This window comes from Chanos chanos, chromosome 8 (genome assembly GCF_902362185.1).
Source record: "Chanos chanos chromosome 8, fChaCha1.1, whole genome shotgun sequence".
In the NCBI taxonomy this organism is placed as follows: Eukaryota; Metazoa; Chordata; class Actinopteri; order Gonorynchiformes; family Chanidae; genus Chanos; species Chanos chanos.
In genome coordinates, this window is record NC_044502.1 from 34,570,923 (window position 1) to 34,596,578 (window position 25,656).

The 25,656-nt window shown below is 42.0% G+C and overlaps 1 protein-coding gene across 1 annotated transcript; it reads left to right on the top strand.

Annotated features, from left to right (window-relative positions):
* Positions 1–255: 255 nt before the first annotated feature.
* emc2 (ER membrane protein complex subunit 2) lies at positions 256–21,825 on the top strand. The gene is made up of 11 exons (XM_030781405.1): positions 256–308; positions 1,691–1,804; positions 4,260–4,324; positions 5,429–5,514; positions 6,992–7,049; positions 12,933–13,018; positions 13,183–13,242; positions 16,117–16,198; positions 16,440–16,550; positions 18,019–18,123; positions 21,433–21,825. Exons 1-11 carry the CDS (start codon positions 269–271, stop codon positions 21,514–21,516), a joined length of 891 nt encoding a protein of 296 aa, XP_030637265.1. The 5' UTR covers positions 256–268; the 3' UTR covers positions 21,517–21,825.
* Positions 21,826–25,656: the final 3,831 nt, after the last annotated feature.

The window sequence follows — 25,656 nt, forward strand, 5'->3', positions numbered from 1 at the left end:
GCAATCTGGAAGTTTCAAGAAAGTGTCTATTGCTCAACCTATGAGGGCGTAATGGACGAGAGAGAGAGAGAGAGAGAGAGAGAGGTTTTAATGGTGGCTGAAAAAGGAAAACAAATCAACATTGAAAAAGAACATGATTTAAGTGGTGGCGATTAACATTTACTACACTTTTGCCTCTCTTCGTTGACACTGGTCCTCCACGCTGGTCACTTTTTGACCTCTGTGCACCTACGTCACAGCGTAATTCTGTCAGTTTGGTCTCAGAAAAATGGCGTCGGTCTCGGAATTGTACGATGTTACTTGGGAAGGTAAAGGATTTTCAATTGAACGCTTGGTGTTTATCTGAGCGACATGTTTTCCTTTTACGATATTACCGCTTGGTAGTTGGAAAGAACCTCTGTTACATCAGCTAGCTTAACAATAGTTAATAAACCTAGTTTATCGGCAGCTTTGGAATTTGTTTCTAAGCTAACCTAGCTATGCTAGTCCAAATAACAATAGCTAACCATCACAGTTTGGTTTAGTAGCTTTCTGGTCATGGTATGCACTGTATTATTTTTGTTTATTGAAAGTATCCTTACCTAAAACATACCGAACCCTCGATACGAATAAATCTAAATAGATCAGTAAGTAAGGCAACGGCCTCTGTGCAGACGTATCGACACCCATGATTAGCTTAAGTATTGGCTGCCAGTTACCGCAGTCTTGTTAATCGTAGGATTTGGGTGACATATTATTTTGGTACGTCATTTTGATTAATCTGTTATGCCACCAAGATAGCTATGTTCCAGATAACACATAACAGATTGTTCTGTTCTGTTCGAGCGAAGGGGAACTTCTGTCAGCGTGCTTGGTATCCTAACCTTTTAGTAGTGTGTTAAATTAGCCGGATAGCCTGAACACTGGCTAATGGTATGACAGCACTTGTGAACGGGCTTTATTTTTGAAATGATGTTTCGATTTACATTGCAAATAATTTATGTTACATATGAATATGACCTAAATGTGGTGTTTCTGCCTCAGGTTTTACTGTTGTTTAGCCTCATTTAACCATAGCAATACGTAGCATTGTCAAATCGTAGCCTAACTAGCGCTAGACCCTTTCTTACATGTTTATCAGCCTTCTAACAGTTTAGTTTCAAATGGTGTAATTATTATATGAGTACGCCAAATGCAAGAATAGAAAACATCGCCGTTTTCAACTAACTTACGATATACCAAATTCTCAACGTAGCAACTTAGCTACTGTAAATCAGCAAGCGTTATATCTGATGACCTTACCAAAATCACAGTCATTGGTTGTACATCACAGAATTTATGGCATTTCTTGTCAATGTGCACAGTTCGGTGTAGTTTGCATGTGGTGTATATTTATATTCTTTAACTTCTTTGACTACATTCAACACACCGAGTGGACATTGCCCACAGCAGTGTTTCTCACCTTTTTCCTTGGAGGCAACTGTGGCTGATTGAAACACATCACAGGCGTCTAATTTCTTATTACTTTGAAGTAGGCTAACCTTTCTATGTTGACCAGTCAGTTACTTAATTATTGATAAATTCAACTTGATTTAACACTGGACAGATATGCCTCAATTATGTAGCCTGTTGTCTGTTTGTCTCTGAGGAGTTCAATCACACCACACTGGTTTAGAAGGAAGAATAATATTGCTCATGAATGTTTCCACAGAAATGCGTGACAAACTTAGGCAGTGGAGAGAAGAGAATTACAGAAACAGCGAGCAAATCGTGGATGTTGGTGAAGAATTGATATGTGAGCATGCTTCAAAACTTGGAGATGACAGTAAGTGTGTTCCTAAATTCACGGCAAACTTAAGCGACTGTTGCGTAACCCTTTTTAATAATAAACAGAGCTCTTTCTTTTTTTTTTTCTTTGAAAGTGTTTTCTTCTTTCTATGAACTGCAAATGGGAGACAGCATTGAAACGGCACCAGTCCAGTTCAGCCCAGTGCAGAGTAGAACATAAATAACAACAGTGGAAATGACATGGTTAAGATGTAGGCCTTTTCTTTGATGCTCTTAAGTCAGACTTATCACTGGATCTGGCTTCATAATCAATACACAAAGTCTGTGGGTTACAAGGGAAATGAAGGCATACTCTCAGTCAGCCAGAACATATGGGAACACTGCTGCAATAGAGAGGATTCAGCCTGACTGAGTCTAGACTGCTTTGGTTAGTGGTTTCTCTGTTGTTAAATCTCATGAAAAGATTGATATGGGCTTGTCACGCCTATCAGAGGTACCAAAGCCCCAAATGTCAGAATGGGGTTTCAGGATATTAAAGATCAGTTCAACAGTCATGAGTGGATTTAATGAATGGTTTAATTGTGGAATTCAGCTGCGTCGAACGTACCTTTTAAATATAGTAAAGATGATATGAACCTTGCGTAAGCTAATATTGAAGTGGATTGAGTGAATGTAGCCAGGAGTTCCATAGCTTTGATGGGAGTAATGCGAGGTTTCATGTCCAGGAGATGGATCATTATATTTGGAATCAGATTCAGTGAATACTGACGCTGACGTCCAGGTCTCTGTGTGTTTTTGTTTCTTGAAAATTCAGAGGAAATGGTAAGCTTTACTGCAGCACGTCAAAATGAAGGTTAAGACACACTTTGTGGTGCTTTATTCATTCTTGAAATAACCAGTGCTGTGCCTGCGAGTATTATGATCCTGGTTGCATCTAGCATTTTATGTGCCGGTTCCTGGAGGCATACACTCTTTAACCATAGTGCTATGAGTTCAGTTTTTATCCAGGGCCTCTTTGATAATTTAGTGTGAAACAATGTGCATGCAGTTTGCACTTGTGCGGATCTTAGTTGTGTTTCCTCCTCTTTACTTTTCACATCTAGGAAAAGGTGTTTAGAAAATTTATTAAAACCCCATTGATGAGAGCGCATCTCCACGACCATCTGTAGTTATGGTGCGAGTGAGAGTCTAAGCATAATATGGTGATTCTGGTACTCTGGTAACCAAAGGCACATGTATAGCAGTGTAAAAAAATTCAGCGGCACTTTCAGGGATGTCGGAATGAGTCATATTTTATCAATGCCTCATCAGGCATGTTTAACTAAACTGTTCTTTTCTTTTTTTCATGCCATTATTATGATTCATACAATCTTTGAAGAGCAAAATAAACACTTTACACAGCTTGGTTTTATTGAAACCAGCTCTTAAATTGGCTGTGAAACAAGATGGTAATTATCAAAGCAAGACTTGGAATCATAAAAATTGCCAGAAAAACTCCAGGCGTTTGTTTGTTTTGGCCTATCATAGTTCTTGTTGAGTAAGTTTTTATTGTTCTCTCTCAGTTAACAAGTTAACACTTGTCAAAACACACTTGTCCTACATGGAACATTAATTCCATTAATTGAATATATTAGCCAAACCCATGAATCTGTGCATTTTACTGTTATAGTGGAATGATTTAGAAAGCTTCTCAATAAATATTTGATTTTTATTAGACTGTGTAAATGCATAAAATGAATTATAGTACAGAATATTAAATAACATCTTTTAAGCTTCTGTTCCTGTCTTATATACATATTTAAGATTTTTGCATTACAGAAATAGCTTTAGGAAAGGGTTGTAAAAATAGGATTGTATTGAGATTATGGAGAAATGTATGGCTTTCTTGTTGCTTTGAATGGAAAAGGCTGTTTTTTAAGATGTACTATCAAATATTGTTAACAGTGTCAGTCTTTAATTATTACCTGCTCTACTCACTCTTAACATTGATTTTGTTTTGAAGCCTGTAAACAGTATTGGCTGATTTCCCAGACAAGTGATAAACCTAGTTCTGAACAAAATGACTTCTCAATAAAAGCTGTTTATTCATAATGCAGTTTAGTCAAAGACTAGTCTCAGTTCTCGTGTAGGAAACCTGTCCTGTGTGTTTAGTGTGACTTTTACCAGGCCAAGTGAAATGAGCTATCAACAGTCGACTCGCAGATGCATTTCTGGGTGTGAAATACATACATATCTCCAGAAAAGTTGCCACGAGGTAACTGTGGACAGCTTTCACATGCCGGCAGATTAAAGAAAGCTGGTTGTAGCTTTGTTGATGATGATGGATGTCAAAGACTACACTTATCTTTTCCAGATGAGCCAGCGCAGTAAATGTTACAGTTAAGTTTAAAGGGGCGTAAAGAGCCCATATGTTAATTTATCATTTCTGATGCTATGCTGAAATAAAAGGGACACTAAACTCTGGCATTTTTGTTTTTGTCTCCTCTGTTCAGTTTGGATTATTTATGAGCAGGTGATGATAGCGGCGTTGGACTGCAGTCGGGATGACTTGGCCTCGGTAGGTTTTTACAGTCAGTCTACCCCCCCACCCCCACCCACCTCTAAAGCCATCGCTCACAGTCAGCACTATTTTTGTCACCCCGCTTGCCAAGTGTAAAATGATTTTTATTCGGCCAAAAAACATCACTCTGTCTGTGCTTTGGAAAAACAATTTGCTGCAGATTGGCACTTGGGACTCTAGAAAATGACTTCTGAAGTGCACAGTTACTTTGCGCAGCCTTGATGTCAGTTTTATAGGATTACCAATATCAATGACGTTTTTTTTTCCCTGCCCCTTCGGAGAGCTTGAGAAGTATTGATCAGACTTTTTTTTTTTTTTTTTTTTTTATGAACAGCTCGTAAGACAGGACTGTGAAAAACAAAAACAAAACAAAATGAAATCTTGCTGAGAGTGGAACCTGAGACAGTCAGGTTGAGAGTCTCTTTTCCATGACCAGAGAGGTGTTGCTTACTGATACAGTCACTCGGGCAGAGCCACAAATCGTAACTTTTCCATTTCGCACAGGACATTCGATGGGATGATAACATTTCCTGACCCCGTTCACCCCAAGAGTGTGTGAAAAAAACAAACAGTGCATCACTGAACAAAATGGAAAAATGGAAGCATATAATTCTGTCCCTTCTTTTAAATTGTACCCAGTGGGGAATTGATGGTGCTCACAGTGTACCATTGTATATTCTTATACACACCAGTTACTTTGTTTCCTGTCGTCCCTCACAGCTGTATTACCAAATCATTCATCATGGAACATGGAATAGTGAGGTGTTATATTTAACACTAAAGGGTTGACAGAATGTGCTTTGTGATTTTTAACTGGGGCAAATCAGTTATTTCACACACTCGAGTGTAGAATGGTTTGACTTAAAAAAAAAAAAAGAAAGAAAAAGACACATTAAAGGCTAAAAATATCTCATGGATTTTGACCAATTGCTAGTGATTACAGAGTCATTTGGGATAGGGAAATCTCTGCCCAGTCACTTGATTACAGGTGGTGAGTTAGGAGGAAAAACAGAAACCACAACTGCCTTGTGTGTCGCATGAGTACATCATTGTTCACTGGAGTGTGTTTGGACCTCTTTATGCCCTCTCCGTTACTTGCAGAGTTGTCTACAGGAACTGAAGAGGCAGTTTCCAGATAGCCACAGAGTGAAGCGGTTAGCGGGCATGCGGTTTGAGGCTGTGGAAAGGTAAGACCTTCAGCACAACACCAATATAGCTGCATGGCCTTGGATAGGGGGAGGCTTAGGGGGGGGTAAGCAGGTTGTAAGTGGTGGGATGAGTGAGAGGGGGGTTAGAGTGGGTTGGGATGGAGGAGGTGGGGGGGGGGGGTGCGCTGTTTATTTTATAAGCCACTGCTCTGTTGGCTAAGTTAGAGGGAATGATTGGTTGAGGGCTCAGTAGTCCTGTGGCTCTTTTGCCTGAGTGAGGATTTCCCAGGAAGGAAGTGGTTGCTCCCACTATTATTCTGGGGGTCCCTGGTTTTCCTTTTTTTCATCCACTGGCTGTTCTGTGTCTGTGCTGGGAGAAAACGTCTGGCTAAACTGTAAACACGAATGTTTCCACGTAGTTACAGCCTTTGTTTTCCTCTGTGTTTTTCCCGCTCAGTAACAACAAACTTTATATCTATTCCAGCGGCGAAGGTAAAACTGGTCTGTTTACCAGATCTTTGACTTGTTCATCAGTTATGCCAGAGTTCATGTGATAATTGAGAGTGATTGTTGCTACACCGTCAGATTAAATAAACTGCAAATTTGGGTCTAATTGCCATCAGACGGTCTTCTTAAATGAACCCTCCTCCCATCAGACATACACACACACACTCACACACAGACAGAAAACATGCTTGAGTCCTAGAGAAATAAAGCAGAGGAAAGGGCCTGGTGAGTGGTTGCCTGGTGCCATGTGAGATCTGCCAGTGTGCAGTTGAGTAATAAAGTGGATGTGAGAGAAGGAGTGGCATTGGAAGTGGGGCTGCTTAGTGATAATAGGAACCAGAGTTGCTTCTGTTGCACATTGTGGGCAAAAACAGGTTTTGATCTTAAATCTGGGCCCTTGGCTGCTAAAATGTCAGCCATACAGATTGTCTCTGATTAAAAAGAAACAGACTCACTTCAAAACATGTTACTTGTTTTCTTATTTAAGCTCTTACTCAACGTCACAGGTGAGGTGTACGCGGAGCTTTCCTTTTATAGATTGGAAATTGCGGTCTGAATCGATATGATTCATTTCGTTCTAAAACATATAGATTCTTCTCCAGACTTCGTAGGGGCTGTGTTCAGCTTAGGTTTAAAAATGATTCTTTTGGTTTGGCATTGTTTACCTAGCATCAGATACATGAAAACAAGCACAGGCTGGTTTCTTTCAAGGTGAACCAAAGCAAAAGGTAGTCGTTGCAGAAACAGGTTGAGATGTTTGCTCTGTTTTGTTATTCTGTGTACTCAATGTTAGTAGCGCAAGCCGCTCACATCGCTAGCTGTGTGAGTGATTTACAGAACGGTTCATTGTAACCATGGAGACCAGTTGCCCTGTATACAAAAAAGTTGATTGCCGTGAACTTTGTTTGATTTTTCCAACCACTTCAGTTTCATATGACTGGCGGGATAGTGACACCAAAAAAAAAAAAAAAAACAGAAAATCAAAAAAACAATCTCTTTGGCTTTCAAGGTACGAGGATGCCAATAAGCTGTATGATTCAATACTACAAGAGGATCCGACCAATACGGTAAGAGAAAAAAACATTTGTTCTCCTCTTTCAATTTGTGGTTAGAATTTGTTTTGGTGCCTAAAATCTGCAGAACAGCTCTGGTATCAGTGGTGTGAGTTTGTTTTCTTAAACTCTCCTTCTCCTTGATGACCTTAACCACAGTCCTGATCAGGCTCTCACCCACACCAATGACAAGTGTTTGAGGGAACAAAACTCAGTGATTTACTGACCTCTGTTGTATTAAACATGTCGAATTGAACTCGAGCAAAAATAAATGCTTGGTGTTTGAAGACACGGATCGGACTGCTGTTCTTCAGCTTCCATTAACATCAAATGACTTCATAAGCAAAGCTTACTGTACTCTCCTTTTTTGGGGGGGGGATATTTTCACAAATAGATTACACATTAGATAGCAATTTGGCCTCTTTTACTGAAGCATTCTTAATGTTCAGACCTTTTCAACCAAACTTACACACGTGGTCGATTTTCACGTACTCATGTTTGCCTACATCAAGTTTCAATTGAATGGTAGACAACACAAAGTCTGTGCAGTGTTGAGCCAGTTCCTCACCGCTACCCACCTCCTGCCATAATACCAAAAACACAACTGTACCTGCCGTTAATTGTTTCCATAAGGACATTTGGCCATGCAAGAAAATAAATGTTTTCAAGAGTTTTCAAAGGAAACCATGTCCATATTTGTTTTGGCTCTACGGTGAAGATATTCAACTAGTTTCCTGTGCTAGTCTGACACATGGACTTGCTCAGATATATTAAAACATTTTTCTGGACTGGCAGAAGTGCTAGAGTTGAAGCATAGACAATTGCTCCTTGGACACCATGTGAGGATTCTACATCTCACCCTCTGTCTGTTTGAAACACATGTAGGCTTTGCTGACAAAGTCAACAAAGCCCCTGTTTCTGGATATTTCTCTCTCTCTCTCTCTCTCTCTCTCTCTTTCTCTCTCTCTTTCTCTCTCTTTCTCTCTCTCTCTCTCTCTCTCTCTCTCTAATCTGTCTAAACTACTGTCATCGTTTTCATCCTAGACAAAGATTCACAGCCTGTCCTCCATCTCAACACACATTCATTATATAATTACGGTCATTATTTATTTAACTGTGTGTTTCTGTTGGAACACACAAATCACATCAGTCTCTCTCCTACTGAAAACAAAAAATTTGCTCTATTTGTTTTTGTTCTTCAGCTGAGACACTCACTCTTCCCTTGTTAAATTGCTATTGCGCTGAAGACTGTGTAAACGGTAGGATGAGGAGGACAATGCAAATGGTTATCATCAAACCAGTGCGGTCAAATAATCCTTCAAAATCTGGTAATCATATCTCTCTGGCCCCTGTTACATTCAAGGTATGAAAACAATATGTAGCCCCAGGGAAACCTGTTTTTCCATTTACTTGTGTTTTCCAAGTTAAACACTATTCACAGCAACATGAAAAAAATGAGGCGTGTAAATATTTTGAAAATGTCCCTGGAAAAAAAGCGTAGTGTTCTGTATGAACTCTGCGTAAAGCTATAATGGAAACCATCAGGTGTAACATAATAGCCCATTATAGAATTTCCTGCAGGTAAGAATATTTTTTGTGGAAAATGTGCAAGCATGTTAAGAAAAATTTTCAATCACTTACACTTGTCCATTTTTTTTTTTTTTTGTGAACTTACTGAAAGGCTGAGCCATCAAATACAGATGTTTTTGTGGTTTTGTGGTCATAAAATAGACATGGTCTGACCGTCCACTCATTTGGTGGATGGACAAAATTTAAAGAACAAAAAGAAAAAGGAATAAATAGAGGAGTTAAAGCATATTTCTTTTCTTTTCCTTTTCTTTTACTGAGAGAAATTTGCTGAGTAATTAGTCGAATGCTGTTCTTGGAGTCACTCTGGGCTTAGAGTGACTCCAAATATATGTTAAAGTTGCCACATCTGTCAAACTTATTTCTTTGGATCCCAAGGGTCAGTTAGGTTTTTTTTTTTTATTCTTGTTTGTAAGAGCTCTAAGAAATGGTAGAGATGAGAGGATTCACCCTTTCATGGGAATGGTTTGTCAGTGGGTAGGTACACGGGGCACCGCCCTGACATATCACGGCCCTGCCCAAGTCTCTCTGATGGCCTCGGATAGGATCAGCCTATTTCCTGATCTCTAGTGACCGGCAACCTCCCCATCAGATCCTGTGCGTTCCTTAAACATGTGGGCGGGAATGGAACAAAATAAAACTGTGGTGTGATGTGGACCAGACCATATTTTTCCCACAATCACAACCCTCCTTGGCTGGATAGATGGCAGAGTGGTGGAGGTTGTGGTAGAGGAGGGGATGACATCATTTAGGTCACCTGTCTGTTAATACTAGTTGAAGTAATGCTTATCTAGACAGTATGCCTTTTAACATGTTCTTTGGAATGGGGGGCGGGCGCGAGCCAAAAAAATGGCGGAAAATTGGCGACTACTGCGAGAACTTGTGAGGCATCCCAGCACGCGGAGCTGAGATTGAAAACTGAGCTGTTGTAATTATAGGTTGTGAAATAGATGTGGTACCCATTAACCAAAATTGTTGAATCAACAAAAATTGTTCAAGGTTTCTCTGCCATGGTGGTGTCCAAAAAATGTTCGAACTCTTAGCCCTTCCATGGCTTATTATGTTCCAATACCTACAGCAATGATCTGGTGAAATTCTTCATTGCTTACGCAATTACTATTATTTCTTTATCCCTCTCTGGATGACTATTAATGCCCTTTATTTTTTTCTTACTGAAATCGTTATTTTGAATCTGATTATGATTTTGTTGAAATTTTGGACATTTCGTTTTTTTCCTTAGTTGGACTAAACAAATATAGTATGTCCTGAAAGAACAAGTTCTTTCGAAGCTGACATAGGACTGCGTCGATTTCAGGGTGAGCAATTTTCATTTTGGGTCAAATGCATGTAATAAGCGTATACAATGAACGAACAGTAGACAATTCAGCTCAAATACATTTGAGGAGGATCTCCTTATTTCTTGCAGTCCTCACTCACTCTTGAGCCAAGTGTTCCTTTTGATATAATTGAAATCCACTTATTGGTTAATTTAATTCACGTGCATATTCAAAATAATTTGTCACGTAGGTTTGTATTTTTCTAACACAACAGTTTCACATTACTGTCAACATCATTTGCTGTTTGGAGAAACTGCTGGTAGCAGTAGAAATTAGCACTAAGGAGCCTAAAAATATCTGTTCTCGTGATGCTTTCCACTATTATTATTTGGATAAAGATAATTGACTACAAGTGTGTAAACTCTTCAGTCGGGATGAGCGATTGGTGTTTTTCATCCGTATTCAGTCTGTAAGGCTGATGGTTTCAACCACTGTAATGGGGAGCCAGGGCTGATGTAAACAGTCGGGCCTCAGTCCGAATGCCTCTCATAAAGGCTAATTAAAAAAGGATCAGGACAATGGCAGCTTTAGCCTCCCCGGCACGCTCGTCAGGATCATTACTTTGCACAGACAGAGGGAGAGAAGGGAGTGGTTTGGAAAAGCTCAGTGTTTAATAAAGTGCTGTGTGATTCTCTGGTCGACCAACTTCCATATGTTCCTGTGAGTCCCTAGTGAGTTCTGAGAAGTGAAAGTGGGAGAAAGGGAGATACCAGTGGTGTAAGCGTATGGCCTATGGTCAAACTGGCCTGATGGGTGTCGGAAGGGGAAAGATCCACATGTTTGCAATTTTGAGAAGCGAGTATAAATTCAGAAATCTCACATAACTTTGATTCCCCGCGGAATATGGTTCACACACAACAGTCTAGGGGAGATGTGTGCTTTATGGGTGGAAAGGAAAGAATGAGAAAAATGGAAAGAAATCAGCACCCCCACCCCCTATTGGTCCCTTGTTAGCTGATAAATTCTTGAAACTATGCTGCTGAAAAAAATGTTCTCTCACTCAACAACCCTTCAACCTTTTTTAAGCTCTGTATTGACATTGTCATTTCTGAGGATCATGTGAGAACAGACCTGTTCAGAATATGTGGCATGTAGGATATGATAGTTTGTGGTAAACAGTGTCTGTCTTGTTTTGATATTGTGATATAAAGTGATTATACTGAATGTTTGCATTGGTCTCAATATAAACCGTCAGCACTTAATCTTTGTAAAACTGTCCGGCAGCAAAAAACTTCCAGTCAACTAACCTCTGTCGAGCTTTTCCCTGTAAAGCTGCTCCTTCAGGCGAGTGAGTTTTGGCAGTGGACTAATCATACTAATGTCACAACAATCAGCAGAGCAATTCACAATTTGTCATTTTTAAATTTTTTTTTTTTAAGACAATTTTGTATGATCAACTTGGTGCTTATGTACTATATTTGTGATTTTATATTTTATATTTCGGGATGTAAGCCAGGGCGTAGGTTAAACTTCAAAATGTGATAGATTTCCTAGTAGCAGATCTAAAGCTCCCATGATAGCAAATGTAATATTTACTGAATCATGATGGATTAATATATGCTTGATTCTATGTAGTTGATGCCAATATGCTTATTTTTTAACAAAACACAAATAGTTTTTGTTATTACAGTCTTTAGAAGAGTTGCCTCTCCAAAGACTTTTTAATAAATGGTGGTTTACAATGAAAAATTTGGCTCAGCATTGCGCGCTTCACTGGCTCTTCAAAAAAATGAATGGCCAATGAATAATGTGAGCCATAAATTAAACAAATGATAAATCCAAAGCATTCGCTGTCTGATAAAAATCAACACATAAAAAAAAAAAACCTTCTCAGGTGTGGATTTGACAGCATCAAATGTGGGCATTTTTACATTATGTAAAAGTCAGAGAGGCTCCTGTCCTGCTGTGATATATATGTCTGTATATATATATATACACGTTGATTTGGAGTGACTATAGTGTCAGAAGAATGACAGATTTATGGTCGTCCAGACGTGACTCATGCACAGGCTCAGTGGGTTTGGTTGAGAGTGTGGAAGTTAGACAGACTCACTTCATCAAGTGCCTGTCCATAAATAATCTCTGTGGCAAGGAGAGCACACTGCTGATGCTGGGGAGAAGACTCACTCTAAGGGCTCTTGACAAAACAAAGCGAAAAAAAAAAACCCAGTCTTGGCACGGTTGTGTCCGCGTGTAATACTTTCGGATTCAAATTGATGAGAATCTAATCTGCCTCAAGGTCACTTTTACGTCAAAACGTAGCCTAACAAATGCAATTTGAGGCTGATGCAAGTTAGGCCTAAGAATCTCCTGTGAACATATGAAGGCCTGGGCTCTGGGTAATGTGCTATTTTCTGCACTTAAATGGGATGACTCATCATTTATCTCCTCAACGAGCCCCGTGGTGAGGCTGACTCGACAATGTCCAGTCCTGAAGAGAAACCTATGATTTATGTGTCACAGTTTGCAAGTGTCCTCCTCTGATAAAGTCATTAACTTTGATGCTGCACTGGTATGTCAGTCAAGACATGGACGCTGCATCAGTAATAACACACTTCTAAATGGACGTACTTTCTGATATTGTCATCATCCAAAGAACCCTGCTGTTATTTCAGAAAAATTTGGATCTATAAAAATTGATCATTTGTGAAGACATTACTCCCTGTTAAAAAAATCACTCCCATAAGATCGCTTGCACTAAAAAGGTCGTGACCTGCAGCATTGTATAACCACTTTTAAAATTTCCATCCTCCGCTGGATTGTAGAAAGTGGGGTGGAGGATCAGGGGTGTGTGTGTGTGTGTGTGTGTGTGTGTTAATGTGTGTGTGAGGTCATAATACTCCCACAGCACACAAGGTTACTATGATCATGTATACATACATACCTTCTCTTTCTTCCTCTCTTGACTCAGCCCTCTCTCTGACAAACACTTGAGGGACTGAGGGCCTAATCCCCTGTTGATGTCAATTCACAGGCAGCAAGGAAGCGCAAGATCTCCATTCTGAGAGCACAAGGGAAGAGCAGCGAGGCCATCCGCGATCTCAATGAGTATCTGGAGCAGTGAGTGTTTTACAAGGGGATTTAGGCCCCCTTTTCTTTCCCTTACCAGCTTTTTAATTAAAAGGGGTTTTGCATTGGATTGAGTGAGCCCAGCCCTTTCCCTTAACCCCTCTTTTGTGAGCCCATCCTGTCTTTAAATATCTAACTGCCACTCTTTCTTACAGGTTTGTCGGAGACCAGGAGGCGTGGCACGAACTGTCAGAACTCTACATCAACGAACACGAGTAATGTCATTTTGTCTCACTGAACAGTTTCATTTCTCCCATTTACTGTTTCTTTCACCAAACTCACGTTAGGCCACAAGGAAGAGTTCTTCCTTTCCACTAAATGTAACCCGGGTATGAAATAGAACAGTCGCTCTCTCGGAGTTAAGATTGAAATTGAAATGTCTTTTCCCACCATGATGTGTCATTGCCACGTTCATAAGTTGTTGACGCCAAGTGCCTGTCACATCAATCACCTCTGACCCCCGGGTCATTCCCATCATTCTTTCTGCCTCAGTGGATGACCACTTGATCCGCACAGATTGCGAAATGGCCACAGAGAGAGAGAGAGAGAGAGAGAGAGAGAGCCAGTGAAATGCCAATCTCAGCGAGGGGTCTGCATGGAGCTTTGTCTCTGTTTGTCACATGGAGTAGGAGTTTAATAGGATTTAGATCCTTAAGCCCCCCTCTCATACTCCTAGGATAAAACTGAGCTCCCCTTCAGCCCACCCCCCTGCTGATATCTCTGTTGCCAGGGGCGATTGTCTGCCAGACAAGAGCATTGTAAGAAAATCATTTTGTTTGTGTCACTTCGTCTCCATCCCTCTTTAATTGTTTTGGGCTTATAGTGAGTGGAACGGGGTGATTTGTGTGTGTGTGTGTGGGAGAAGACCCCGCGGTCGCCCCGGTTGGTGTGTGATGGCACCAGGAATGCAGCAGTGTGCTAGGAGCGCTGCATATTGGATATTTAATGTTTTTGTCTGGACGGTTTTATTGCTGTAGTGGCCAGAGGAAATCCAGGGGTGAGCGGATTATCTGCGCACTTAGCCCAACGTTTCTAATATCGCACCATTCACTCTGACAACCTCCTATCTACAGGCGTGTCAATTTCTCCTTTCTTTCCTCTCCTCTTTTTTCTTGCTTTTCTTTATTTTAGGTCACAGACTCCCTTTTTCCCCTTCCCCTCCTCTTCCGGCTAGCCTGGTATTATCACCTCTCTTTTCCACGCATCTAGTCAGAGAGACAGAGAGAGAGAGAGGTTCCCAGGAGAAGGTGGTGGCACTTTCTTTTCCTAGCCATTGAAAACAAGGCTTTATGGGGTAGAGAGAAAGGAAAATAAACTCTCCACCTTACATGCACACATACACACACACACACACACACACCCCACCAGATCTCCTAATTCAACTCCCTAATATCTTGAAGAGATTCCTCCAGCTTCCAATCACGATTTAGAACATGGACAAACACATAATTGTAGCTCATACTAATCAGATTTTACAGCCGTCATACTTTTTAGTGTGCTGTCAGTCTTTTTCTTTTTTTTAACGTTAGCCTTTTTAGAGTTCAAAGCACTTTTTGAGATCTGGCAAGGCCTTTCTCAGATGACTGAGGAAGAGCGAATCAGGTGTTGTGTTGTTGTGAGCAGGTCGTGTGTGTGTCGCATTAGGCAGTGAGAGGAGGCTGCTGTCTCCTCAGACTTGAGCTGATGCCTGCATTTCCTGCTCTCTCTCCCTCTGCTCTGCTTCAGCCTGGGCCATGGCAGGAACACATCTGAAAGTCTTTATAGAGAGGAAGTGGTAATTGCATCCAGCCCTCAACCTTCTGAGTGGCCTGATCTCTTCCTTGCTTTCTTTTGGTCTCTCTCCCATTCCTGCCTTCTCTACTACTACAACTCTCTCTCTCTCTCTCTCTCTCTCTCTCTCTCTCTCTGTCGTATATGATCACAGTCTTTGAAGTCATTTAAACGTGCCGTAAACAGATTGATACTCTCTACATTTCGTCTGGCGTGATAATATTGGACCTCTAAACCCGCCAAATGGCCTGTATTTACGTCAGAGCTGTTTTCTTTTTCAACCCCCCCCTTCCACCAACAATAAGATTGCTTTAGATTAGCATCCACAACTAGTTTGGAAGAGTTCCAAGTCCAGCAGCATTTAGGATTTGAGGTGTTGTAATAAGTTGATATATGTGCCTGAGCACGCACAGTGTGTTGCCTGACGTGTGGGCTGTGCATGGTCTGAGAAAGTGTGCTCACTAGCAGTAGCTAAAGAACACTGTGGTTTGGGCACTCTCAGACATCAGCACCACAGTTAGCTCCTCAGACATATCCACATGTCTCGCATACATTCTGCCTGTAGGCAGTAGCTCTTCTCCTTGTTTTGATTGCACCATGACCAAACAAATAGTATTATGGGAAAGGTTTTTTTTTTTTTTTTTTTTTTTTCAGGAAAACTGTTTTGTTGTTTTGTTTGAAGGTCAGGGAGAATGTGTAGTCTGTGCGTGCGTCAGCGCCAGCGTCCTTTTGGAGCTCTCGAAGGGGGAAAACGTTCGGTGAGACACGAAATGGTTGCAGATTAGCATGAGGTCAGTACCTCAGCAGCGTACGGAGAAGAGTGATCTCATCTGAGAATGGCAAGTTGCGCCAGCGTCAGACAGTGACCTCAAAACAGCGTTTAAGCAGGAATTAAGAGGAAAGCAGGCAGACAGATTGATGCTATGTGTCTAGAAATGTGGTCGAGATCTCACACTCTCTCCCCTTTTCTCATCATCAGCTTCCAAGAAATCAAAGATGGGAAAGTAGGCCAGATTTGCCGCAGCTGATGCAAACCTACATCCATCATTTCCCCATATGGATGTTAACGCCATGATTACCATCAGCCCTTCTAAAGGCTGATAAAATAAGAAACCATAGGCAGGCCATTTTTAAGACTTGTCAGCAAGAGAAATTTACATCATTCAACCAATTCACACTCTTTTCCGAACCCATGTACAGTGTAAGAGGAAACTGGATTAAGTTGTGGATTTTTTTTTTTTTTTCCCCTCATTTTGATTTATCCAGAGGGACCAGAAAAGTCGTTTCAAATGTACTGTTTGTTTTTCACTTTGCCATAGCTATGCAAAAGCAGCTTTTTGCCTGGAAGAACTGATGATGACCAACCCACACAACCACCTGTACTGTGAACAGTACGCAGAGGTAGGCTACATATCCGTCTGGCTTTCCGTCATTCACTTTAACTATAATGCGCGGTCTGTTACGTAACTCTCAGAAGTCCTGCACAACCCAGGTGCCGTGTATTGTCAGAACAAGCCTGTCTACGTGCTAAATTGGAAATGTTTATTCAAACTGTCATGCAGTGCTTATTCAGATGTCAGGTGGGCCTAACGCACGCCTATTACCGATGTCATGCTTGTATTTTCTCCGACGTGTCATGCAGGTGAAGTACACCCAGGGGGGGCTGGAAAATCTGGAACTAGCCAGGAAGTATTTTGCCCAGGCGCTGAAGCTGAACAACAGAAACATGAGGGCCCTGTTTGGCCTGTACATGGTGAGTAGCACCTTGAGCCACAGCTAAGGAAAACAAACATCTTTCTGCTACTTGTTCATGCTGCGTTTGGCGGAGGTCTGCCACGCAGGGTGGTGGAGGTAGTGGAGGAGGTGGAGGTGACTGGTGTTCTCAGACAGTGGTAGTCACTGCTGACTCAGATGTCAAGCAACCCCCCCACCCCACCCCACCCCCACCCCGACAATTTCCCTCAGGGTGGAAAAGCCCTGACTCTTATTTTCATTGTAACGTAAACCCCCAAGACTTTTACAGGACATTTTCATGTTTATGACGAAGATAAATAAACCAGAGGTAATAAAAAAGGAGGAGGGCGGCAGCCTCTGCGCGGCACTCTGTCATATGTGCCCGGTCCAGTGGAACGCATGGCTTATATCTGCGCTGAATAACCCTTTCATCTTCCTTATTTGTTTAAACAGGAAGTTGTCCATTAACACCAATGCATCATTTGTAAGTGACTCCTGACATAGGAACACAAACAGTGTACTCCATCTGAGGGTTGGGTGACAGCACATAGCTGCGCATAGGCCTAGAGTGTCCAAGCCCTACGCAGAAAAGTCATGACAGATAGAGTTAGTCGCCATGCTTTAACGAGCTGTTAGAATATGTGCTACGAAGATGCCTTAATTAGGCCACACTTTCTAAAACGTTCAAAAATGTCCTTATGCTCCTTTTGACACAGAACCAATCTACGTGTGTCTGAGACCCCTTCACAGGGAATACCCTGGAGTTTCGCTCTGCTCACAGGTTGCGCAGGTCAACCAGTGTGTGAGTTAAGCCCTGTAACATAAAAGCCACGCTTAACAGTGTGATTTGACAAAGTCATCTTTTTATAAAGCTCTCATTGAAATGACATTCGGCAAGGCAAGAAGAGGCTGTTAAAAAAAAAAAAAGAAAAACATGTACAAAAATCCAAAAGCCAATCCGTTTTCTGTACTCCAAAAAGGTGGTGGATTGGTGTGTAGTGGTGTGTAGTTATATTTTCAACACAGGCTGTGTGGAAAGCTTGTGTATACTGCCCACTTGGGTAGTGTGGGCTTTGCTGTGTGGAACTGATGGCAATAACATGGTAAAGACATGGGATTTGTGGTTGCGTTGAGGAGAGCTGCTGCCTGGCGGGAAACATGATTCATATCGCTCTGTGCTGGCTGCATACTGGCCTGTCATCAGTGCCTATCTCTGGTGTCAGAGAAATCAGGGAGCATTAAATGACCCTGGGCAGCAGGGTGGGAACGCCCAGGGCTTTACGTATCTTCCATTAACGGACTCACTTTTTCCTGCCTTTGTAAATGCTCTCTACTGCCGTCAGGCTTATTCGCCAGCCCTCTATGATGACGTGAATCTAGTAGTTATATATATATCCCAATGACACTTTTATGGCCTGTTCTCAGATCTCTCTCTCTCTCTCTCTCTTCCCCATATCCCTCCATCTCATGTTGTCTTATCCTTGCAGTCTGCCAGCCACATCGCTGCCAGCCCCAAAGTCAGCGGCAAGGTGAAGAAAGACAATGTGAAGTATGCCGCTTGGGCCGCCAATCAAATAAACCGGGCCTATCAGGTGAGTAAGCCAGACAAGCTTGTGTCATACCGTCATTTATCACCGCTGTAGCCTCTTTGCAGCGCCCCCCCACCCCCCTTTACGCCGAAGCGCGGACCGCTCTCACCTCCCAGAGTCCGTAGAGGCAGAAGAAGCCTAACAGCTTGAGCGGAGCGCGATGGTCGTGATGCATTTGGACACGTTTCAGTTAATATGTTGACTTAAGCCCACAGGGCCAGCTTTGTGTTTCACAGCTGTTTTCAGTGTTGGCATGTTAAGGCACTGCTATCTGTTCCCTTGTGTGAGTCATCCAGAGTAGTGTGAAACGAAGGCGCCAAGAGTTGGGAGAGGGGAAAATATGTTGCTACTCTACCACAAACGCAAAGAAAGATGGAACTGACGGAAAGGGGAAGAGGAGCGAGAGAGAGGAAAAATTGAAATGCAGCTCAGATGGTATCACCGAAACCGTTTGTGCACTTTCCATAGCACGTCAAGCATAAATTTACGTTTAATAAAGCTCTTAACCACCATTAGATTGTTGTGCAGCGCTCATTTCGATGTCGACAGTTAGATGCGTAATAACGGGGTTCTTACTCAGCAAGTGTGGCACTTGAGCTTTATGTCCCACCACACAGACAGAGCGTGCCCTCTGTGTGGTCAGAGGAACTTGTCATACAACCAGAGCTGCCCCCCTCCCCTCCCCTCCCCTCCCCTCCCTCTGTCAGTGTTCCCTGGTGGGTTTCTCCACTGTCCTTATGGGCTTCCAACCACACCGCCACCACTTTCTCCCCCTTGTCAGTCACTGTGGGTGAGAGAGACAGAGCCTTTTTAGAAATGAAAATGTCTGTGTTTGGTTTATCAGCAGAAATAAGTGTGACTCGTCCTGCCTCACCAGTGCGACTCGCTCAGACCCTCACTCCAAGCCACTCAAGAGGATTAAAGGGAGATTCAGTTCGTTTTGGCCAACTCGCTCTTTTTAAGCCAAAATGGAGAGTATCTGTGGTGGAAAACAAACTTTTACTGGCTTGCCCCCCCCCCCCCCTTCCCCCCCTCCCCAAATAACTTTTCAACCCTGTGAACACACTCTTGAACTAGTGGTATGTTACAGCCTCAGCAGTTTTTTGTCAGGAATTCCCCTTGCGACCATAGCAGATTTTAATCTTTCTCATTCATTCTTTTAGTCTTGCTAAACATGATCTTTGTCTGCCTCACATCTTGTACAGCAATAATTCTGCTTCTTATGATCTGATTTTGAGAGCCTGTCTTTCATGTCCCAGTTTCTCAAAATAGGGTCCTTGTTTAGCGTAGCATCTCTAGGCCATTTATTCCTGGAACTAATAGAACTCTGCTGATACCACTCCCTTTTCTAGGAACTTAGTGAAAACATTCTGGAAATGGGCCACTCCGATTGGTTGAGTTGTCAGGTCATAGCACTTAGCCATTGAGGTGACACCACCCACCTGTGGGACATGCCGCGTGCACGGCTTTGAAGAAGTAAAAGGCCACAAGTTTGTCTGTCAGGTGTTTTGAGTAATACCCACGGAGCTCTTTGAAGAGGAGTTGAATCACTTGTCACTGTTGAGTGGTACTGTTTGACTAATGGAAGCATTAACGGTTGCGGTCGAGTTGGTTGTTAACGTTTAAAGCGAAGAGTACCCAGTGCTTAGCATACCTTTACGTGGGAGGAGAGGTGGGTAACCGACTGAGGTCAAACATTGGTTACAGTTTCACGTTGAGTTTAAATGAATTCTGAGCTAATATCCTTTATCAACGCCCATCTTTTTCTTTTGTTCTTTCTCTTTACTCCTTGAGCAGTCACCAAAACTCAGCATTTGCCATGCACAATGCAGGGTCAGCCGCTGCGTGTGTGAATTCATGTTTTGTAATTGAACCGATGTATGACTAACCTAATTGATGGATAAGGACGTAACAGAGGGCTTTTGACGTTTATCACTGGAGTCTTCACCTAAAGGAGATTAGCCAACGGGATGATTGGCTGACTCTGGATAATGGACCCTTCATTGACAGGGTGATCATCTAACCCCCTTACTCTTTAATGTCATGTGTGAGTCATACAGCAATTACCCTGCTCACTAGGACGCAAACTAATGCATTAACCATGGAAACACTGGCCAAGCCCACAGTGGGAGAATGTGTCCAAGCGTGAGTGTGTTTGTGTGATTACAGTTACACGCATGAAAAGAATGAAGTAGTGAACATTGAAACTGCTGACGTAGGCATTGCATCACTTATAAACACCCCCTAAAACTCCCCTTTTTTGCCAAGTAATGAACAGATTATATACCAAAATAGATAAAGTAAAAGTCATGGAATCCACAAATGTTGCGTTAAATATGTCCATACTTTACAGAAGCCTTTTTTTTAAATTGACTGTATTTTACTGGTAAGACCCTGAGCGTGTTTGCGTGCGTGTGTGTGTGTGTGCGTGTGTGTGTGTGTGCGCTCGCACGCGCGGTGAAGTGCGATGGGGTTTTCCTGAGAGACACATTCATTATCTGTGAGGAGGCAGTGCCTGTGCTCCTCTTGTCCAGAAACAGCACTGCCATGTGCTAGGCCGTGCTCTACGGGCCGCTGTCTGTATTTACTTAATGAGTTCACTCAGAAGATTTTGATGCTTCAGTGCCCCTCTCCTCTTCCCATGCCAAGGATTCCACTACTCCACACAGGGCAGATGTTTCAGGGCAACCTCCCATTTGGGAAAGAAACTTCATATTCTCTCTCTCTCTCTCTCTCTCTCTCTCCCCTCTCTGTACCTTAAGCAGCGGTTGTCTGTTTTTAGTATGATTTGCTGATGAGGACTAATGGAGAGCAGGACCTTTAACTTATTACGCATGGCTCTATTGTGCTTATGGTTGGAGGGCCGGAAGTCTAGAACAGTGATCACTCTCAATTAAGAAGAGTGCTCAAAGGGTCTTGGTGATGAGTCACAGTGGATACGCTTTCCTGCCTAGATCCTTGATCGTGAGAGAGAGAGAGAGAGAGAGAGGTGCACTGTGAACACTAGTCAGTCCTTAGGCTGAGGGATGTGTACGGGTTACTTAGTAACAGTTTCTCACCCTTAACATTGCTAACTCACACAAGTCAAGAGACATGGAAAATGATTGACCTCACATCCTGATTATATCAATTATCTCAATAATTAGACTGTCAGTATGTGGCAGAGAGGTCACAAAACAGAGATTAAAGCATAGCATTTGGTATGCTTCTCTTAACAGGTTTATGGCTACATCCTTTGTACTTATTTTAATCCTGTTACATCTTACTCTCTCTCTCTCTCTCTCTCTCTCTCTCTCCCTCTCTCTCTCTCAGCTTGCTGGTCGTGGGAAGAAGGAGAACAAATGTTCAGTAAAAGCTGTGGAAGAGATGTTGGAGTCCATGCAGATCACCATGTAATAATCCACCCCCAGTTCCTCTGTCACAACAGCATGGCAGCTCCAGCTCCCCCTGAGGACTGAATCCACCCTCCCTCTACAAACCGGACCACGGCCTGGATGTTTCCCTGATCACACGCCCTTTTCCTTTCATTTCACCTACGCGTACATACTGCAGCTGAGATCAGGGACTAGAATGTGAATAGACTGTAAATGATATTTAAAAGCAAGTGCAAAACGATTCATTTGTGGCTTCTGGGTCAAAATAATATGAAGTTTTTATTGTGACTGGTTTCTGTCTCGGTCTGTCTTAATAAAGGACTGCATTCTTTTCACCAGCTCCTTCACTTAATGCTGTTAGCTGTTCTGCGTATCTTTATTATACGGTGTTCTCTCATTCCTTTTTTTTTTTCCCTATCTTTTTTTCTTCTCTTACTCTTAAGCAATGTTTGACAGGAAGCATCCAGCTGACCTGCCTCTCCCCTTTTTTCTGGTAGAGCAGCATGTTACCGCACAGTGACAGCTCTGTGTAACTGTGGTTATGAGGCTGAGCTGTTTCTCTCTCGAATGGACCAAATATTCATATCAGACCACCCCGATTTGCAACAACTATGCCTGGCTATAACAGAACAAAAGATGATGATAACCATTAGCGTGGTCATGCGCTGTGTCCTCAGCCGAGACTGCATGTGAACCGACGTAGTCGCAGCTTCGCCGTACCCCACAGGCAGAGAGGAACGATCTGCTGAAACACTTAAGAGGCAGAGGAGCTCTCATTAAAACAAGGCCGGGCTATGCAGGCAGCCCCACTAAAGCCCTCTACTCAGAGGATCCAGCTGTGAGTCTTGCCCTTCAATTACAGAAACACCATCAGGAGAGCATTCAAGCACTGCCAGTAATTAAAACAAAGACAAATCCAATACATAAATCTTGGAAACTTTTCTAGAAATAAAAAGAGTTAAAGAGGGTAAACACCATGAAAAAAGGAGGTCTGGTTTCCTATTGCTTTCGTTTATAACTCTTAAATCATGGCTCAATTAAAATGAGCGGGATTTTTTTTCACTCTCTTTTTGCCTGTGCTAGATCGCCTGGTACCTCCATTTCTTTTGTTTATTAAGTTGTGGCAATTGTTTAATAATTTCACATACAGACCGGTGGAAAAGTTGAGCGTTGACTTTATGGCCTCTTTTTCTCATGCAGAAAGAGCTTGAATTGTTGAAAAATAGGGGTCGAAGTCTCAAAGCAGGAGCAGAGAAAGTCATTTTCTCAACAGTTTTAATGGTTCGGTCAGTGGATGTGTCTGCGTTTGATTTTTCCTTTCCAAACTAGCGTAACCAGTGAAAGCCAAGGAGAGACTGACAGAGTGGTTATTTTTACGGGAACCACTGAATTGAAGTGAAGCTTTTGAAGAACCATCAAGGATGTTTGATTTGAGGGAGAATATCATTTACATGTGGACACTGTCTTCCCAGCAACCACAGAAAGAAGTAAATGGCCTCACTTGTTAAGGTCATTAAATACTTATAAATGGTGTGTAAAAGAATGTGTCAATCACTTTGATGTGTGAATGATAAATGTAAAATATCAGCCCAATGCAATAGTGCCCTCTGTAGTTGGGTACTGAGACTTTATTCTCGAACTCGAGGATTAACTGAACTGTCAGGAGTGTCACAGCTCTGTCCTTTTATATTTGAGTATTACGGAGGAATGTTATTATGAACTTCATATTAATGCAGTAAGAAGAAGGTTAAAGTTGGTACAGACAGTTGCTCGAATGGGATGGAAGAGGATTTTTTTTTGTTTTTATAAATACCGTGTGCTTTGAGCGCAGCCAGAAGCCTGACTCTAATGTTTATTCTGCTGTATGCGTCGGGCTGACCTGACACTTTGTTTTGATAACATCTCAGGTTAAAAATGATTGATTACCCACTCTGGAGAAGTAAGTGTGCTCGCTATTTGTTTAGTGCCCCCCCCCCCTCCCCCCAAAGGGAAGAAAATCAGAAAGATTTACTTTTCTCATGTGACAGGTAACTGACAGAAACTGATAGTGATAGCAATATTGGTGAGTTGATTGCATAGAAAGCACATTAAGCAGTTCTAGTGCTCCTCATATGCCCCACGTAACAGTTTACAGATTGACGTACCCATAACAGAACGCAGAGGGGAAAAAAAAAGAAAAAACAGAGGTTAAGACTAAGTAAAGTTTTTTTGTGTGTGTGTGTGTTGCCTTCAATATCCTCTTCCCAATGGGATTACCCAGCAGCAAAACCTGCATTTTCACAGCTCTGCTGAAAACAGCTCTTTGATACGAGTCTGCCTGACCCGATTATGCCACTGCTCAGTCTCCGCGTCTTCTTGTTAGCATGAGGTAGTGGGAGCTGTCTAATGTTAGCACCAAATGGTAATGTGGAGCTCATGAGAAACAAAACAGGCTTTAGGCGTACAGAAGACACGCAGAGTCTGCTCAGCATTACCATGTGAACCTCTAATGGGAACTCCCAAAGTAATGCGTCAACAAAAGAGTATTAATCATAAGTAACCCATACACTCGTCATTCTCTTCGCCAACTCCGTATGAAAAAGAGCAAGAGAGAGGCCGAATCGCAAATGTGAACTGTGAGGTTTTTGTGAGCTGTTTTGTTCTTAGAGGGGTTTCACTGGGAGAGAAGAGGGTCGGGGTGGGGGACTGAGGGTGTGAAGGTACAAGTGAGCCAGTTTATGGTTAGGTGGAGAGTTCCCATGGAGGGGGGAGAGGGAGAAAAAGCTGGGTCTATGAAAAAGGTTGAAGTTGGAGAGGGGCATATCCATCTGTGTCTGTTTTAGGGGGAAGAGACTGGGAGTTGCTGAAGATGGATGTGGCATATGGTGCTAAATCCTGCCCGGTTCAGTCACAGCGTGCTGTATAGTGATGAAATAGTGTTTTGCTTTGGAGCAGGGAGCCCCACTTGTTCACTCCCTTTTCTGGGAACAGAGAGAGCCTCAGCGGTGTCAAAATAGCACCTGACTCGCGCTTTTATTTTGTATATGTGTGTATATGTTTCTTCCTTATGGTACTCAAAAAAACAACCATAGCGTTTAAGCACAAGAGGACAGTTCACTCAAACTCAAAATAACATTTTCAACGCACTGTGGAAATGAGAAGAAAAAAGTGCCCAACCTTGACATCGACATTCACTGATGTATAATAGCATTATGCTAGTGTCAAAACAGGTTTTTGAGAAATAAACTGAAATATTAAAAATGTGGGTTTACCCAGCAGGCTGGCAACACCTTATCACACTCTGATTTTTAGCTTTGACCTCCACCAACCAAATCAGCATAATTTGCCCCCTTAAAAAAGAGGGAGCTTCAACTCGCCTGTCAGTTTATTTCAATGGTAAATATTCTGTAATAATTGAGCTGTTTGACTGCAGGCTACATGATGTGAACTTGTCTACTGAGACACAGAGGAACATCAGTGTCCAAGACATAGTTAATATATTTGTATTGAAATTTCCATCAGTGGTATACTGAGAATGAGGACAGAATGCTGTTTTTTGTGCTTTTGAACTCACCAGTGACACATAGCCAGATTCATGATACCTGTCTCCAAAAAGACAGAGGCCCCTTATGGGGTGTGTGGGTACATATGCATCCAGAGCATGTTGCTCGTATGCTATAAGGGGGTGAAGGGTAAGCTTAGCTATATTGGCAATAAAATTGGCAATTTCATAATGCACACAAACTTTTGATGAACTCACCCAGCAATAATTCTGTGTCCTTAAGTCTCTACTGTTGTTTAAAGCGAAATGCATACTTTCCTGGAACAAGCTGTTTTTACAAGCAATGATCCTCCAAGTCGAGGAGCTGCCATGACAAACACACATTGTAGGACTGAAGGATGCTTTGTGAGTTTTACTGCTCATTTACCTTACTGTGCTTACTGTCCAAGCATACAGACCGAACCACAGAATATTGACTGTTGAGGAAAGCAAATTTTTCATAAGTTAATTGATTTAAAATGGGTATTGCATAAGTTTTTGTTATAATAAAAAAAAAAAAAGAGGCATTGATGCACTGTTTTCAAAATGCCAACAAAGCAGAAATTCCTTACTCCTCACTCAACTGGCAAATATGAAAATGCTACTATAAAAAAAAGAAATGAAACTGTTGCTCATTTCAAT

What these genes read in the sequence shown, in the direction of transcription:
- emc2 (XM_030781405.1), top strand. Translation starts at nt 269, where the DNA reads ATGGCGTCGGTCTCGGAATTGTACGATGTTACTTGGGAAG. An exon ending in TTCAAAACTTGGAGATGACA is followed by an intron (nt 1,805 to 4,259) that starts GTAAGTGTGTTC and finishes TCCTCTGTTCAG; the next exon opens with TTTGGATTATTTATGAGCAG. An exon ending in CCCTGTTTGGCCTGTACATG is followed by an intron (nt 16,551 to 18,018) that starts GTGAGTAGCACC and finishes TTATCCTTGCAG; the next exon opens with TCTGCCAGCCACATCGCTGC.